The sequence below is a fragment of the Nuphar pumila genome, chromosome 10 (genome assembly GCF_984573655.1).
Source record: "Nuphar pumila chromosome 10, dmNupPumi1.hap1.1, whole genome shotgun sequence".
Classification (NCBI taxonomy): domain Eukaryota; kingdom Viridiplantae; phylum Streptophyta; class Magnoliopsida; order Nymphaeales; family Nymphaeaceae; genus Nuphar; species Nuphar pumila.
Genome location: NC_143258.1, coordinates 112,906,734 through 112,925,436, shown reverse-complemented (window position 1 = coordinate 112,925,436; position 18,703 = coordinate 112,906,734). Strand labels below are relative to the sequence as shown.

Here is an 18,703-nt window from a genome sequence, read left to right as displayed (position 1 = left end):
AATAGACCTGAAAGAAAATTAAAAGAAAAAAGATAGAAAGTTGGAAAACAGACTAAGAAGGTATACAAGGAGAGGAAAAGGGAAGAGCAAAGAATAAATGCAATGAAAACCAAGAGAAAGAAAAGAGCCACCTGGATCGAACATGCCATTGGATTGAAGAGTCACGACTAAGGCATTTTATGATGGCATTGTTAAGAAACATAAAAGACATCTGGAACTTTTAAACAAATACAGATGATCGGTTGTACAAAGAGTGGTCAAAGAAAATGGATCTGAGACAAGGCTGACAATAGGACTGGATTGAGGAGTCATGACCAAGGCATTTTATGATGGTGGTGTTAGGAAACACAAAAGGCATCTGGAACTTTTAAACAAATACAGATCTACTATACAAAGAGCAGTCAAAGAAAATGGATTTAAAGCAAGGTTGCCGATAGGACCTGGTTTTTGTCCAATTAAGTTGACCATCATTGAGATGGGCTTTACTATGTTCCAACATCTCCAAACCACTTTGATTGATTAATCTAGAAAACCTAGATTAAGTGAGACAGATTACGTTGAACTTGTCAAATGGATCTGGCTCTAACCCAATTGAGATGTGCAATGAGTGAAGCTGCTAAGCTGGATGAGATGAGCCCTGGTTTCAATCTCTGAAGGAAGGAGAATGCCTTAGTCACATCATGGTTGCTCCAATTTATGGTTCCTAGCATTTCACAGACCTTCATGTTGGAATATGTACTCTATTGTGTTACCTAAATTTGTGCTACTCCTTCCATGTATATGCTATTATTTATGGGGGTAATTCTGTGCTTTTTCATTTCCTTTGTAATATGTCAAAGTTAGAAGGGTAGTTTAGTAAATGTTCAGGCAGGCTATGGGGGTTGACCCCTCTTATTGTTGTATTGCTTCATTCTCATAACTCTTTTAATGAAATTCAGTTTTCTTTTCCCATCTCTCTCTTATCATTGTTATCTCTGTTACGCTTCTGAGATGCTATCAGATCTTGATTTGAGGGAAGAGAGGGCTCTTAGTGCTGTGCCAAGAAGGGAGGAAGAAGCTCCATTCTTGCTGACACAGAGCTCATGAGACGTCATCATTGGCATACCTGACATCACTGTGGTCAGTAAATTTTCATTTGGGTCACTTCGGTATTCAATAGAACTTGATTTTACAAGGCCATTGAATCAAGACTCGCCGTGGCTGTTGGTGGTATATTGAAATTTCTGCTGATTTTCCAATATTTTCTGTATGGCAAGCCTGTTTTGGGACAGATTTGTTTAATTTGTTGATTACAATCTCTGTTGTGTATTTCGATGCTTCAAATCATGTTGGTTTGGGTCATTTTTATGAAAGAAGTGTGATAAAAGGGCTCTCGGTGAATTATTTGAAGTTTTTTGTGAAGTTTATTCAAGTTTGGAAGTAGTTACAGCAGGCGGTGACCCAATTTGTGCCATAAGGGCTACTGGGTTTGCTTATACTTCTCTAATCCCATTCAGTGGGTTGGGTTCTTGGTGGAATAGGCTTAGATCTATTTTTCTGTGACTGCTTTATTTGATATCGGTATTAGATGTTTAACAGAGTTCAGTACTTTATCGTATTTTACTTGTTACGCAATTGCTCTCTTTAGTATATTTGGCTTTCATAGTTGCTGTTTTGGTGTTTGAGTGCAGCAATTGATTGTAGTTTGGGGGTTTGGTGAAAATGGAGAAAAAGGAGACAATTCAGATAATACCCGCCAAGTTCGATGGGACTAATTTTGCGCATTGAGCTGAATTTATGAAGACCGTAATTAGAGGTTTTGGGTATATTGGATACCTTGACGGTACCAAATCGAAGCCCAAGAAAGGCAATGCCAATTATGACTCCGAAATTCTTGAATGAAAAAAGGATAAAGTGAGGTGATGTCATGGCTTTTTTGATTGGTGGAGCAAAATATTTCAGTGAATATTTTTGAAGTATGAGGCTGCAAAGGATGTAATATCGCGTATTTTCATACTTAGTTAAATTTGATTTGTGTCGAAAATTTGGCTAAGTCTGAAAGAAAAATCGTTTGAGACTCGATTTTTAGACTGATGTTTCTGAGTCTGGGTTTGACCCAGGTCTCATCAACTAGGTCTAAACGAGCCAATCGAAACGTGAGAAAAAGTTTTAATTTCGACCTTTAAATTCAAGCAAAATTTGGGTTATTTTGGGGCGAAATTCAGAATTTGGTATTCGTGTAATATATTGTTGGATGCGTCTCAAAATTCTGAGCGCGACAATATTTTACTTTCCTGAATTCGAGTCCCGGTTGGCCCAAAAATCGTGTTTTTCTAAAAATTTAACAGTTTGTCAAAATGGATCCGGAGTTAGATCAGATTGGATCCAAGGCCTACGATCCGAACTAATATGGATTTGGGTCCTATTTAAGTCCTACTTAAATCTGGATTTGATCCAGGTCTTGATCCATTTTTGTTTTGGGTATGGGTTTGGATCTTGGATCCAAATCCAAATCCAAGGCCAACGTTTTTCCAGCTTTAAATTCAATATAAATCCTTAATTTGGATTTTAATAAGGTTGAGAAGCCTTTTGGATTAATTTGGTTATTTTTTGAAGTTTTTAGATCATTTTAATTAATTAATAATTAAATAATTAAATAATATCAATTCCAAATTTTTATTCTTTGGGGCTGAGTGGGACTCTTTAAAGGAGTCATTATTTCTTACTTAAGAAGGGTTATGAAAGAGTTTTAAAGGAATTAAAAGTTTTAAAAAGAAAAGAAAAGTCAACTTAAAAGAGTTTCAAAAACTTTGGAAAAACAATATGGAAAGAGGGTTACCTTTTTGGGAACTCTCTTAGAGAGGGCCGGAGAAGGGGGGGGGGGGCTCTCCCACTCATTATATAAAGAAAAAAAAAAAAAAAAGAGAAAGAAAGAGGGAAAAGAGGAGAGAGAGAGAGGAAGAGAGTCTTCTTCTCCGGCCCAACCCCTTTTCCACCATTGTTCTTCTCTATTCTTCGGTTTTTTTTTCAAAGGTACGGGTCTCCTCTTTTGAACATAGGTGAGAAATCGAATACCGGTTCGATTTTACGCAATATCTTGGATGAAATTCATGGGAAAAACGTTTTTATGGTTGATTTCTCAAAAATGCATGGAAGATGATCCATGGATCTTCCTCCATGGCTGGATTCTTGATTTCTTGCATCCGTTTTATGGAAAAAAAATTTGTAGAGGCTTTAACAGAATTTTTATTGAGAAAAGAGGGGTTCTTTTAGAACCCTATTCGGTGAATATCGATTCCTACGGGTGGTTCTTAATATGGACTGAGTTGTGCATGATAATATATGTTGAAATCATGTAGTATGCAGACATTTTTCATAAAACGTGTGTACAATGGTGACCTCCACAATGGCCCTCAGCTGGCGCTTCTTCCGGCCGCGCTTCGGCGGGTGGGAAGAGGAGGCGGGCCTTCGCCCGCGCCTCCCTCGTGGGGCGTTGCTGGCACGTGTGAGGGCCGAGAGCCTCCACGTGTCGAGGGCCGAGATTCTCGCGCTCCTCCTCTGCTGTCGGCCCTCCGCCATCACCTCATTTTTGCCCCGAAACCAAACGCGGACCCCCAGAAAATCCTGTTGAAAACATTAAGTATGTATGTGCATCATTGATTAAGCGTCTTCAATAAAGCATATTGTTCATGTGATATTTCTGAAATTGTATAAGCTTTAATTCGTTTTGCAGGTATATGTCAATGTGATTACGTTGATAGCATGTTTTCCTTTTGACATGTATTCAAATAACTATGCACAGCTCGCGCATAGCTTGAGAAAAAAGAAATAAAGCAGGGAATCTGTTTTTCAGCAGGGTCCTATTAGTGGTCTAGTCGGCAGACCAGTCGAGTTCTGCTCGGCCAGCCAACCAACCCGGCCAACTTCATGTGTTGGCTGGCTTGACAGGCCTGGCTGAACTAGGTTCAGCTGGCCAGCCGATGTTGTTGAACCCAGCCGAGACCGCTCGGCTGGGCAGTTTTGTTTTTTACCAAAAAAAAAAAACATGTGCATGGGCTGACTCAGTCAGCCCGGCTTGGCAGAGACCTGCCTGGCTCAGTCCGGCCGTTGGGCAGGACTGGGACAGGTCTGGCAGGGTTGGTCAGACTCGATCCAGCTGACTCAGGTCAGCTGGGCTTGCTGGGTACCCCAGCCGACTAGTTCGGCTGGGTGTGAAACCTTTAGAAAAAAAAAACTACAGAGGGGGCTGGGCTCTTGTTTTGTTTAAAAAATATATATATTTTGTATTATGTGTTGCCTTTATATATTTCAAGATTTGTTTGTCATTGTGAAGGCTTCAGCTATATGCATGCTAGAACGGAATTTTCACATGCTTATGATTAACTAATTGTGCATGATCAATGTCCAAATGCAATGTCAACTGCATGGATATTTTGTGAGCATGGGTAAAATCTGAAATTCTTGATTATGTTGCCTATGTATAGTTGCAAGTGGTCACATGATTAAAGAGATTCATGAAGGAAGGCTTGCAAGTAACGCAAGTATGTGAATTAAAGCATGCATTTGCCATGAATAAATGCATTAAATGAAGTCATGCAAATGACGTGAATGTGCGAATCAAATGAAAGCATGCAATGAATATAGGGTTGTGAATTTATGCACATGTGTATGATCGTTTTAAGCACATCTTTAAATGGCATTTATAAATGTGCATTGTGAAGCATCCAAAAGTAATGCATTGTGGTATGTTATTCATGGTTTTTGCATATGGTGCATCGATGATCCAAGTGAATCATCGAAAGCCTGGAGAGCCTCGAGCACTGGGTGCTCCTTCTTTACTTACTTTTAAATGCATCGCAAAAATCATATTTATTTTTATTGCATTGTGTTTACACTATTGTATGCTTTTCCACAGGCGGGAGTCCTGCGATGGCTCTCGCAGGGGTAGATGCGAGTTTTTACCTTTGTTTTTGCATGATGAATTGTAAAACTGTTACCAGGAAAGATATATATTATGTTGTGAGTGTACTAAGTAAATTCAGGCATGCACCAACTCTTGCTAAAATGAATGTTGTGTATAGGGTGTTAAGTGTTAAATTATGTACAATCAACCATGTAATCTAATATATATATTTTATATATATATATAAGGTAATACATATACATATATATATATGTATATGTATCTACTCATTATATATATATATATATATTTTTTCCTATTGTTAGTTGTAGGGGTAGTTTAGTCTTTTATGCATATTTTTTTTCGTGAATATGCTTGTAATTCTTTTTGTATTTTCTTTTCTTTTTAAATTCTTTTTTTTTCTTTTTTGCATTTAATGATGTACTACTTACCTTGGGAGGGGCCAACACACTAGTCGTTGGAGGGGCTCCAATGACTATGTGTGGAGCCCCTTCCAAGGCCCACTAAGCCCTATAAATATGGGCATTCTCTCATGTATTTTCCTATGGCTTTGGGTCAAAGCATTCAATAAAGCCTTTTATTCTTTTAGTGCATTTGTGAGATTGATTTGTGCTTTTGTGCACAAGTGTTCTAAGTGTTCTTATTGTGCATGTGTGCACGTTTTTGTTATCAAGAATATTAAGGTCTTGATCATAGTATCTTGTTGAAGATACTTTCACATTAAGATACCTGGAAAGAGTTTTTCATAAGCTAATCATGGGCAATTTAGCATATAATTGTATACAAATGCAGAATGGGCTGGAGCAATTAAAGAATAGAAGGTCAACCTCAAGGTACTATGCATTGATTGGAGGGAATTTTGTGTCATGGAAAGCAAGAAACAAGTAGTGATGACTAGATCTATTGCAAAGGCAGAGTACAAGGCTTGGGCTTATGAATTATGTAAGGACGTGTTAAATCAATGGTTTTAGAACAGAGACTCAAGGTCAAAATGCCCATCTCATTATTTTGTGATAATAAGACAGACATACAAATAAATTCAGAACCAGTCCATCATGAAAGAGCTAAATGAGATGTACTGCCATTTCATTGGGGAGAAAATTGAGTCAAAACTCTTTGAAGTTCAGTATATTTGCTCTCAACTCCAGTTGGTTGACATCCTTACTAAAACTATAAATAAAATAAGGCTCCAAGAAATCAATGTCAAGTTCGGGATGTTTGATATTTTTTCCCCAACTTGAGAAGCAGTTTTTGGGAATGATATAATCAAGAAAGGATATTTTTATCATTAGTGCAGTTTGTAACATAAAATTTGTACATGTTTTATTATAAGGGCACTTCTGCCCCAGCTCATATCTGTTGTAAAGGAGTATGTGCATATATCAAACGAAATGAATGTGAAGTTGGCTTCACTTGCTTTCCTAACCTCTCCCCCCTTCTTCTTTCTTCTTTCTTCTTTCTTCTTTCTTCCTTCTTCCTTCTTTCTTATTTTCCTCACTTGCTATAGCTGATACAGAGTTAGGACCCATAGTAACCAAATGAACCCCCCTTAATTATGTCTTGGAAGTTTTAAAGGCAATAGCCAATTGTAGAGTTACCAAAAGCTTCTTAGATATGTGGGAAGCGTGCTTCCCAGAAACTCATTTTGAAAGTGCGATACTCCTCGCTTCCAAAGCTTAATGGGAATCATTTTCCTATGCTTCTCCTATGTTTTTCATACTTTTTTCCATGCTTCTTATATGCTTCTCTCATGTTTCTTGTTATGTTTTTTCATGTGAGCTTCTCACTTTCTTCTCATGTGCTTTCTCTAAATTAGTAACCATCATTTTGAGATTTTAATAAAATTTTAATTCTTACACTAAAAATCGTGAAATTTAAAAATAGGCCCTGTATTTAGTTTTTATTTGTTTCCCATTTGATTCCTATTTCGCTTCCCACTTGATTCCCATATTGCTTCCTTTTCGATTCATGTTTCTCTTTCAAATTGATTCCTTGCTCTTGCTTCCTAGAAATTTTAAAATGTTGTGCTTCTTGCTTCCTATAAATTTTTAAACGTCTTGTTTGTCGCTTCTGCTTCCAGTATCGTTTCTCACTTATGCTTCCTAGTATGACAACCTTGGCCAATTTGTATCATTAGAATAGAAGAATGTCATCTTTATCAAGCAAATTACTATTTAATCTTGTAAGGTTGGCAGGCGATGATGTTGCTTTACAAAGAGTTCAAAATCTCTATATAGCTTAAATCGGTTGCTTTAACAAAGAATTGACTTCATGTCCTAATTCTACTACACTAAATTACCCAAAGTTACTATTTTAAGTGCATATTTCCTTAAAGGAATTCATAAAGTAAGAAATAGTTGGTAACCTGTACTTGTTGAAATAATATATAAATAGTATTATCTTTCAGAAAACGCATTGGACATCTTTCACTACAGTAATACTAATCATCAATATAACAAATCCCACTCATCATTGGATCTAGTCTTTGTAAGATATCCATCTATATCATGGATATCAACTTTTATGCAGCTCCCTATTCATATTCCTTGTGAATTTTTCTGATCTGTATTTTCCAAGGCATCGTGAGTTCTTGGCTTTTGTCTGACAAATATTTGGCCCATTTTATTGATGTGTATAAACTCGCCCGGTTCTTATATTGATAGAACTAGCAATTATGTCTAAAACAAACCTCAGTTTCTAGGTCTCACCCAGGGTTACCGGAAGCGCCTAGCTAAAAGGGGAAGCGCGCTTCGGAAGCGCGAAACCTCGCGCTTCCGAAGCGTGGGGGGAAGCGTCCCCCTTTTTTGGGAAGCTCGTTTCCCTTTAATGGGGGACGCATTTCCCTTTAATGGGGGACGCGCTTCCCTTTAATGGGAAGCGCGCTTCCCATCACGCTTCCCCCTCGCTTCCCCTGTTTTTTTTCAATTTTTTGTATTTTTTATTTTTTTATTTTTTATTTTTTCGCTTCCCCCTCGCTTCCGAGACGCTTCCTAGGTCGCTTCCTAGGTCGCTTCCGAGACACTTCCCGAATCGCTCCTAAGTGGTCCCACGCTTCCCAGCTTCCTAAAATTTTGAAAGTGCCTCGCTTCCCGCTCCCGCTTCCCGTATCGCTTCCCGCTCCCGCTTCCTCAACTGGCAACCATGATACAGACCTCGTTCACCATGGTCACATAGTGAACACCTTAAACATCATTAATACAAAGTCTGGCCAGGTACAGCTAAAAGGAATTAGAAATGGGAAAAAAAATAAAATAAGTCAGTAGGAAGAGGGGATGAGATGGAATACAATATTAAAAGTCCTTCAACAGCAATGAATTGATAAATAAGACAAGTAAAGCATTTGTATACATTGGAAATGGCATGATGACGATCACAATCATAAACATCTGGTACTCCCTTAGTTGTATAACCACTTGGGTCATTAACATGAGATAATTTTGGTCATTCTATACACTTGAATCTGCATGAGTTTCCTTAGTTAAAAAATTAGCTACTTTCCAATCCTGATGTGAAAATGCAAAAAAACAGCATATAAGATTATGCACCTTTTAATTTTCCTTTTTCCTTTTTTTTTTCAAACATCTCATTACTGTAGATCGGATTATATCAACAATTTTGCAGATATGCCATCACTAGTGCATATGCAAACACTTCTATCTATGAAACCATCCACCTAAACCAAATAAGGAAACAAGATGTTCAATTTTTTGCTATCTAAGGCCACTGAACAAACACAAAAAGCAGTCAGAAACCTGAAACTGATGAGTGATGACAAATAATTACTTACAGCAACAGTTTGACCGCTAAGGTCCTTTTTCGTTCGTTCATGTTCACAAATTATCACCACTCTTTGCAATTGAAATCCTGGTCTACGAACTATGGCTCTATAACCGTGTGGAGTTGTGCATGCCTTGATCACATCTGTGTAAACAACCAGCAAACCTCCTACTTTTTAGAAACTTATAACATGAAAGTTTGTATTGAATCTGAAAACATTCGACTACCAATTAGTTCCACAGAAAAAATAATAATAATAATGGGAGTAATTATAAGCCTAATAGCGAGCTATACAAATGGGATATTTAATCCAATTTTTGTTTTAATTTTCTGTGGATGGCGTCCGAAATACCAACTAAATGGCAAACACATCATTATGGGATAAATAACTTCTCGCCACCCTTCCCAACTACCAAACACTTAAAGAGAAATCCATGATTTTGCAAATCTAGTCTACAGCCAGAAATTCATTAAAGAAGGGATCCTGACAATGGTACGTCCCAAACTTCCATTACATTTGGAACTCCTAGATCATTGAACTCTTACAAGTTGTTAGTTGCCCTCTTTTACAAAGACCAGGAATTTTGAATCCTAAAATATTTGTGTAAAGAGCTTAAATCTCATAAATACAGAACCCAAGGTCAACAATTACATCAAGCTAGCAAGATTGCCTGATCGAACGAAAAAAAAAGGAAAACCCTAAACAAAGAAAAGAGCCATCAAAAATCGCCCGAAAAGAATAGGAGAAAAAAAGTTGGGTGAAGATAAGGAATGAGGCAATGGAAATTTCGGTTGAAGAACTGTAGATTTCAAGAATCGCGAATCCGAAACCCTAAATGCGTCGAGTTGTCTCCGTACGGTTTGGTTATAGTTCAAAACGGAAAAAGCAACGATCGTGCATGAAGAAAACAAGAACGAAGAAGCACCTCAAGGAAAGAAGGCTCACCGCGAAGGGAACACGACGCCGAAGGCATTGGAGCGAGAGGAGGAGAAAGGCCGAGCATGTTCGTTACGCGAGGCCTCTCCTGGGCGGTGGCACGTTTTTCCCGGCAAAACACCGTTTTGTTGCATTTTCGAACGCCGACGGGTCGGACTTGGTCTGGATCAGGGTATGGATTTTTAACCAAAAGAGCACCCAAAGATCCATGTTTTATGTTTTTTTCAAAATAAGACGGCTATGGCGAATCCAGACCCGTCACAAGGTTTTACGTAATTTAAAGGGCATTGTTTCACCCCAAATCATGAGAAGGAAGCCAACTTTCAAGCAAAAACGGGCCTCTTTCCCCCTTCCGGGGCTCCCCGTGGTTCAAGCAAAAACGGGCCTCTTTCCCCCTTCCGGGGCTCCCCGTGGTTGATACGAGCTTTGAGTGCACATCTTCTCACGGTGGGACGTTCCAGGTTCAAAACCCAATGGTAGGTTGAATTATAACTGGTGGAGGTCTGCCTAACACCAACCCCAGGTTGCGAGACAGGGAGCCAGGCCTACATATTAAGAGCATGTTTGGTTGGGACATATGAGATTCAGATTAACCCACAAATGAGAGTATGAATCTCATTTGGCCCCATTTTCTCATGGCTGCCAAACATGAGAAAATGAGGCCATGTCTTTGATTTAATATCACACCAGCCCGTGAGGTTCAAAATCTCATGGGCTGGAAAGTGAACGTTGCGGCGCTCATTGCGCCTTTCTTCTCTCTCCTTTCTGGTGAGCACCAGGGTTGAGGGAGTGAAGCTTGCTGGGCACTACTGCTTGAAAGCTCCACCGTCCTCCCTGATGGGGGCTTGTCGAGAGCCCTTTGTTTTTGTCGTTCAAGAAGGAGCTCCATCCCCTCCCTCTCTGGTTTTTGGGGGTGACTGGAGGGAAGGAGAATGTTAGCATTGGTTGTCAAATCCGGTTCAAAGCAGTTGAGTTTAGAAGGTTGGTAGTTAGGGAATGTTCTCTTTCTTGAATTATGTTGAGGGCTGATTCCTCAAGTCTTGTGAGAGAACGCCTTTGTTGTAAATGCATATAAATAGAACCTAAAGAGAGAAATAAAGTGTCTTGGTTGTTGTTGATTCAATCTCTACCTATTTTCTTTCTTCTTGGAGGTTTTGGAGTCCCTGTTCCTGTAATCGTGGCTACTTGCCCTCAGAGACCAGCAAACCAGCCTCTCTTGGCTGGAATCGATCATGAACCGCGGCGTGTTCCTAACAGAGAAGCTCACCGGTGGTTCTCGCCAGTGTGCCCCACTGCGCTCCCTGGTGGGGCTTGCCAAGGCCCTTTTTTTTCCCTGTTTTTGCTGTCGAGGTGAAGCTGCCGATGAGGGGCTGTCGTGATCGTGACGCATTCCACCGTACCCAAGCCTTGGTGATAGCCCAACAGTAGGCTGACAAATTGCGCGGAAAACTCTGTCCTACCTGATCCAAGTGCTCTCTGATAGCCCAACAGTAGGATGAAGAGGAGGAAATGCCAAAGGCGGTCTCTACCGGGGCAGCTCCATCCTGTATGTGAACCCAGCATGGCCATTATCTACAACTGTTGGTACTCATATTTTTTTCACAAGTTTTTTACAAAAAATTAAAAACAAAATCACAAAGACATCAAAAATAAAAACGAGCTTAAAAGGCATTAAGGTGAACTACATACCTCCTGTAAGAAGCCCGTCTCACTCTTAAACAAATAAAAGTGCTCAATGAGATTTAAGAGAGTAATTACTGGTTCATATTAAGTCGACAATACAAATAGATAATGCTTCGTGAGATGGTGCAACCTGCATAGTAATCCTTAGAGTCACTAACTTTTCTTTTTAAGAAAAGCCAAGATCAATACCCAATTCATCTTTGAAAACGGTTCTGGCCTTGTTCGTCTAGACCCAAACAGGATCTCGACAATCTAATAACTCAAGAATTAGCCCTACCTCATTCAGCAAGATTACAAACATTCTGGACAACCTAAGTCCTCCTTCAAATTGGCTCTACTTCGTTCGGCTAGACCTAAACGATCTCCACAACCCACTGCTTCTTCTTGACACTTGTCCTACCTTGTTCGGTGAGACCCAAACAGTCTCCACAACCTAGGAGTTTTCAAAAAATAGCTCAACTTCATTTAATGAGAGTCAAACAGTCTCAGCAACCCAGTTATTCGTGAATTGGCCTAACTTTATTCGATAATACTCAAACTGTCTCTACAACTCAGTTCACCTTTCAAAAACTAGCCTGACCTCATTCGACGAGATCAAGCATAGTCTTGACAGACCAATTATCACTAAATTAGCCCAATTTTAGTCGGTGAGACCCTAGCAGTCTTAACAACTTAATTCACCTTTGAAAACTAGTCTCACCTCGTTCAACGAGACCCAAACAATCTCGGCAACCAAGTTGCATAAAAAATTAACTAATTCCACCAGGGGTGTCTATTTCTTTGTCATAAATTGAATCACATTTGATTAATAACAAAGAAAGGCATTTATAGATACCTCAGTTTTGACTAGGTCGTTTCAAAGTTCTACTACCTTAAACTTTGTTTTTTTATTTAAAAAGACATTCTTTAAACTTTTTTCCAAAAGATCAATTAAACTAGAGGACCTTAGTTTTTCAACAAACTAAAAATCAGGTCAATACGATATTAGAATAGAAAGTTATGACAACAACAAGGTAACTTGTTTAAAAAAAAACTAATTTTTAGGTATGACCTATTTTAAGCATATTTTTTATCACCAAAATTATCAAATTCGTTTTTTTATTTAAAATATAAAATAAATTTGAGGATGTTATATTTTCAACGCACTAAATGGTGCCTCAAATCTGCACTAAATGGTGCCTCAAATCTGATATTCAAATATGACCCAAATGTGTCTACTCTAGAGAGAAATATAATTTTTAAAGAGAGTTCCCATCATCTTATAACCTGATATATCATATTTTCTTCATGAGTCTTACCTATCACACCATGGATAAATCATGATAGTTCTTTCAGTTACGGGCTCTGTGGATAGGGGTCAAAGCAACCTTTCGTATTAAAACAATATCTTCATAGAACCATCAGTACCATACTTACTCTCTCAATAAACCATAAGAGAATTAACTTTATTTTAAGATTTTAATTAACTCTATTGTTAATCGTGCCAATGCAAACATGCAACCATATTCAACATTCATATGCAATAATATTATGACACTCTATATATGCTTTTGATTAGTCTCTATCATAAAATTTATACAACAATTCAATCTTTATGAATTTACACAGTCAATGTAGACTAATCATTCATATTTATGCATGCATAATTCAATAAAAAATGAAATACATTCAATTAACATAAGTACAAATCAATTTTCAAGTTAAGCATCAATAACCATGCTTCACAAAGTAAAACACAACTAGGCACCAACACATGTCATACTGTGTAGTTCAGATCCTTGTTAACTCAATTTTGGAAAACCCACAAAAACTCTCAAGAACCGAATTTCACTCTCAAAATTTTACTGGGACTGCCCCAACATCTCAGAAACACAGTCCAAAAAAATAGAACTGCAAAATCCGTCATAATAAAATCAAAATTTTTTGGGGACTGAACCCTATTCAGGAAAAATATAAGACATATCCAGAAAATTTTCAAGACTTACAGAGAAATCTTTTGACAAAAACTTTTTTACAAAATCTTCTTATACATATTAGCTTTTACCTAAATTTTTTATAGTTTATTTTGATCAGTCTTGATTGGGGTTTTAGAACTTTTAAAATCTCTTGTCGGAACAATCTTGCTAACATGGTAGAAAACTGGTGCTATGTTGCAATGGATGTTTCAACCTCAAAACTGTCTCAAATGAAACAAAACGAGATTCTAAATTCAAGCCCTAGATGTGTAAAACACTTCAGTATTTTTTTATTTTTTTATTGACCTGTTCTAAAAAAATATCAATTTTTTTCTTAAACTAGTCGAAACAACAAACGAAGATAATATAGCCAAGATTCAAACTCATATAAGATCCATTAAGCAAGAACAATAATCATGTTATAATTCATTCAATCACGGTTTTTTATGCTCTAAACATATTTGCAACATCATACAACACATTGTTGATCATGTGCATGCTAATCTTGCTAAAACATTAACATTCATCATCCAAGAATCACAAACCTTCATGGAATATCTCAAATACAATTTCATCTATGTAAGAATCACAAGAAACCTTAAACAACCTGAAGTCATGGTTTATTTATGCAATACCATGTTGTTTAATCATGCTACATATGAACTAATCTACCATATATGCTCATATCAACTTTTTTTACCATACATCAAAACCCTAAAACGTTTTTGCAAAAACTTTCTTCAAAACGATTTTCGCGTAACTTTAATCAAGATCTAGGCAAAAGCCAAATTTACAACATCAAGATATATGGAAAAATACTCAAAAATACTCAAAAATATCATTCTATATTCATTATACATGTTAAACAAACCAATAAAATACAAATCTAAATATTGACACAATTTTTGCTTTTTAGGGTTTTAAAACTAGTCTTTTGCAAATCATTTTCTCAAAACCGATATTCCAAAATATCATTTTGGGTTTTCAAAAATCTTTTTCATGTAGATCTAATAGCTATAGACATTCTAGGTATAGATTACATGTAGATCCAAGCTCTTGATAAAAAAGAGAGTATGTTAATGCATCCCGAAATCAAACGCAATAAAAGTAGAGATTTCTTACTGAAAATGTGTTTTCCACAATGATACTGTCGCTTTTTTCTCCATACGAATCTCGTTTTGAGATGGTTTAGACATTTACTAAGGTAGTTGATGGTCTCTAATGGAGGTATGGACTACCTTTAGGGTTAGGACGAAGAAGGAAGAAAGGAACAAGGAAAGTTCTCTCTTTTTTTCCTTAGAATATGTAACAAGGGGGGTCATGAGCCTCTCTTTCATATGCTTTAGACCTTTAAACTTAAACAAACTCTCAACCCCTTATCTTAAAAAACTAATTTCTTGAATCCCTAATTATTTCTAATTTTTTCTAACTATTTAATTACTATATATATTATAAACTATTTCATCTTTAATATATATAACATATATACTTGATTTGACTTTATATTGAAGTCCACGCAAGAGGGCCCACTAAGAGGGACATCCCCTTGTGGATAGACCTCTCAAGAGTCCAATTTATTTGGTCTTCTACCTTACTTTATCTTTTATAAATTTAAAAATCTTGATTTTTCTTTTTCTATCTTTATCTCTTTATTTTTTTTATTATTTAATATTTTATGTTTTTTTCCAAATGGCATGACCATATATGGAGTCCACAATGGACATCCAGCCAATTGGACTCCATGCCCATAATCAATACTAATTTTATTTATAATTAAAATCCATGGTTTATCCTTAATTGGATATTTTATTGGATTTCTTTACTGGATTTTAAATCCAATTAAGATCCAATCCACTAAAAGTAAATCATATCAAATCCATATCCATATTTAATTAATAAAACTCACATCCCAATGAGGATCCAAATTTATCTTAAATTTTTATCAAATTAGATTAAATTCCTATATATGATTAAATTTCAATTTCATGCCTAATTAAATTTATTATTAAATTTCATTTAAACTACTAACTCAATTCAATTTATAATTTCAATCTCAAGTTGAAAATCAGATAAATTTTTAATTCCATCGATTTAAGGTATAAATAACGATTTAATAATTACCAAAAATCGTAGGCATTACATCTTATCCACCTCTACCCATGTGAGTCACCTCACTTTTCCATCAACTGTACCCCCCTTTCTCCTCAGCTCCCTACCTATCCCTACCTATTGCATCACCCGACCCTTGCCGCCACCCTACCACACACAAACTCAGTTTGTGTTCACACTACCACCGCCCCTCTTCTGGTTCAGATTCTGCCAATAAAAGGGAGCAATCTCCCCTCTTGTTCCAGACTCACCTCCTCTCTCTCTCTCTCTCATTGCCTCTCTTATCTGTTAGGAACACACAGTTGGAGGTTTGCCCTCCCACTTTTTGTTTCTCTCCATTTAGAGAATGACCAAAGATCTTGTAACTGCCACCTTCATTTTTGAGTAAAGCTTCATCGGACTTGGAGCTGCAAACTGCATAAAACCAATGTAGGTTTACCTTGACCGAGTATGTGTGTGTTGTTGTAGGCTGCATGAGTGTTAGGCTCTTCATGCTAGATGATTTTTATAAGGTTTACTAATGAGAAACATTGCAAAAAAAAATCATTTTCATATTATAAATGTATATATGTTTTAATAACCGATCCATGTTTATTTTAAATAAACTTTGCTCCATTTTTTTGGAATAAACTATTGTTTTACTATTTTATCGAGTTGTGAATGCTTAAGCAACTCATACATCCATTTGGATGAAGTTTCAATACGTGAAACTCGGTGAAAACTAAGTTACAGAAAAGCTAAAAATGCAAGAGTCAACTCCCTGTGTTAGTAGAGTCGACCCTTGCTGCTTTTTGTTCAGGTTATAAAGGCCAGAAGAGTCAACTTTTTATTTTTGGAGAGTCGACCCTCGCGATGGCCTGGGTACAAGCCCTTGACAACAAAACAGTTGACCCTCCAAAGGGATGAGTCGACCCTTGCTGTGCTAGAAGGCATAACCCTATGCTATTCAGCAGAGTTGACTCTTGCAGAGAGAAGAGTCAACTCTTGCAGAATGAAGAGTCGACTGTTGAAGATTTTGAGCTGACCCCCAGATTGTTTTGGTTGGTTTTAAAACTCCAGAATGCTGTGAGTCGACCCTCCCAGTCAGAGAATCGATCCTGGCTATAAAAATCACTCTGTTTGTGTGGTTTGGATTACAAACTCTGATGAGTCAACCCTTCTAATGTTTTGTTCAGTTCTGACTCAAAAGAGTTGACCCATGTTAAAAGAGAGTTGACTCCTAGGCACTTGAGTTAAGATTTTTGATTTTTTGAACTCGGCTAAGGCTGTCAAGCTAGAGATTCAGATGAATCACCCTCAGAACAAGCTGGGAGACCTGTTTTCGCTACAACCTTGCATGGAATGCATAGGTAAATGCCTAGTAGTCCAATGAGAGACTGTTTTTACATTAAAATGAATGTGATACTATTATATATGTTGGTAGAACTGAAAATGTGATGTTTTACTACACGATATTGATATATGCAATGCATGAGATTGGCTCCGATCTATAGCATGAAGATGAATGATATGCAAATACATAATGTGAAATCATTCTTAAGAATGTTGTTGGTTATGTTTAAGCTTGGTATTATGGCATGCGTGTTATGCACATAGACTCTGCATCGAAAGGAGGCATGGTTCGAGCTCAGATAAGCGCTCTTGACCTTATGTATGGTTAATCGGACTAAGATTGTGTTAGTGCCCCAAAGTGATGGTCGATAACCTTATAACAGGTTGAAATCATACGTGCTTAAGCCCGATAGAGGCTATTGCATCTGTATAAGATCAATTATTGTTTAAAGCACATATGTCAGGAGAGTTAACTAAAGAATATGAGTGATTAATTCTCTTATAGCTTATAATGAGAGAATATGCGGATACATTAGGCTTCGTAGGAATTTTAAGCACGAAAAGTTGCTTCTCCAACCATGGAGATAGGGGATAGCTACCACTTGCATCGCGGGGTGATAGTGAGAAGCTTTCAGCTAGAAGTGAATTCTGATATATCAGGTTGCAAGTGTTGAGATTTTCTCTCTTGTTAAAGTGTCCCTCACCTGAGAAAGGAAATGATGTGCAAGGTTGGGGTAATAAGATACACAATGATTGAATATACTACCCTCGACCGAGCTTCCAACCTAGTTTGCATTGTACCTGCAAAATATAAAGAAATAGAAACAAAAGTATGTTGAGTGTGTACGGAATCCTAGCATGCAACATCTATGAAAGAAATGTAAATAAAAGAATTGTAAGCTACCCATGTCATGATAGATGCTTCAATTACTCTGGTAAGGCATGCATATATTGTAGAATTGAGTACAATTATATGGTGATATGTTGAGCACTCTTGATAAAATATTTTCTGTATGCCTATACCATGCATGCATATTTCATCATTGTATTCCTACAGGGCCCGTTGATATTGACCCCCTACAAACTACAGGAAATAAATAGAAGGCCGAAGCAGTTGCGAGATATTAGAGCGGCGTCAAAGAGCCAATCATTTTCCCATCCTGGGTATTGGATCATGTAGTTATCATTTTCAGAAAAAACATGATGTAATACTTTTGGATCTACAACATCCAGTTTAGGTCTGCAACATTTTAAATGAATTTGTTTTTCATGCTACATTCAATATATCATTTTGAGTAGAATGCAACCCGCATGAGGTTTCAAACCCAAGTAAAAAAGGTTTCTGCTGGTTATTCTCAGAAGTAAAAAGAAAAATGTTAAAAATTCACATATTTTTCCAAGGGTTGGATATCTCAAGGCGTTAAGTGTTTTGCGCTGACTCAAAACAGGAAAGTTATAGGTTTATGTCTCATCTTTCCAATGACTATAAAAAAAATTAGGTTTTTGAAGTCGAAGCAGAGAGATTCAGATTTGATAATAGCGTTTGTTCTACAAAAAATATATATGCAATTTTCATATATATTTTCTATAATTTCTTCTTAAATATATGCGAAGTTCCTCCTATATATCTGATTTTCTACTAAATATATATGATTTCCTTTTATATATGCAAATTTTCAACTAAACATGTAATTTTCTCCTAAATATATGCAATTTTTTTGTATATGTGATTTTCTCCTAAATATATGCAATTTTCTCTCAAATATGTGATCTTTATGCTAAATATATATGATTTTCATAAACAAAAAATCGCATATAGGAGGAACTCCACATATATTTAGGAGAAAATCACATATATATAAGAAACTTTGTATATATTTAAGAGAAAATTACAAAAAATATATGCAAAAATCACATGTTTAATAGAAAAGTCACATATATATAGGAGAAACTCCACATATATTTAAGAAAAAATCATAGAAAATATATGAGAAAATCACATATAAT

The 18,703-nt window shown here is 36.8% G+C and overlaps 1 protein-coding gene across 1 annotated transcript in view; it reads right to left on the bottom strand.

Moving 5' to 3' along the window:
• Window positions 1–9,689, bottom strand: part of LOC149827958 (uncharacterized) — a 107,090-nt gene extending 97,401 nt beyond the window's left edge. Inside the window, exons 1-2 of the mRNA XM_090019749.1 lie at window positions 9,627–9,689; window positions 8,691–8,824 (exon numbers count right to left, since the gene is read on the bottom strand). Coding sequence (XP_089875875.1) covers window positions 8,691–8,824; window positions 9,627–9,684 — 192 coding nt within the window. The 5' untranslated portion in view covers window positions 9,685–9,689. The remainder of the gene's footprint in view (window positions 1–8,690; window positions 8,825–9,626) is intronic.
• Between the last annotated feature and the right edge of the window lie 9,014 nt (window positions 9,690–18,703).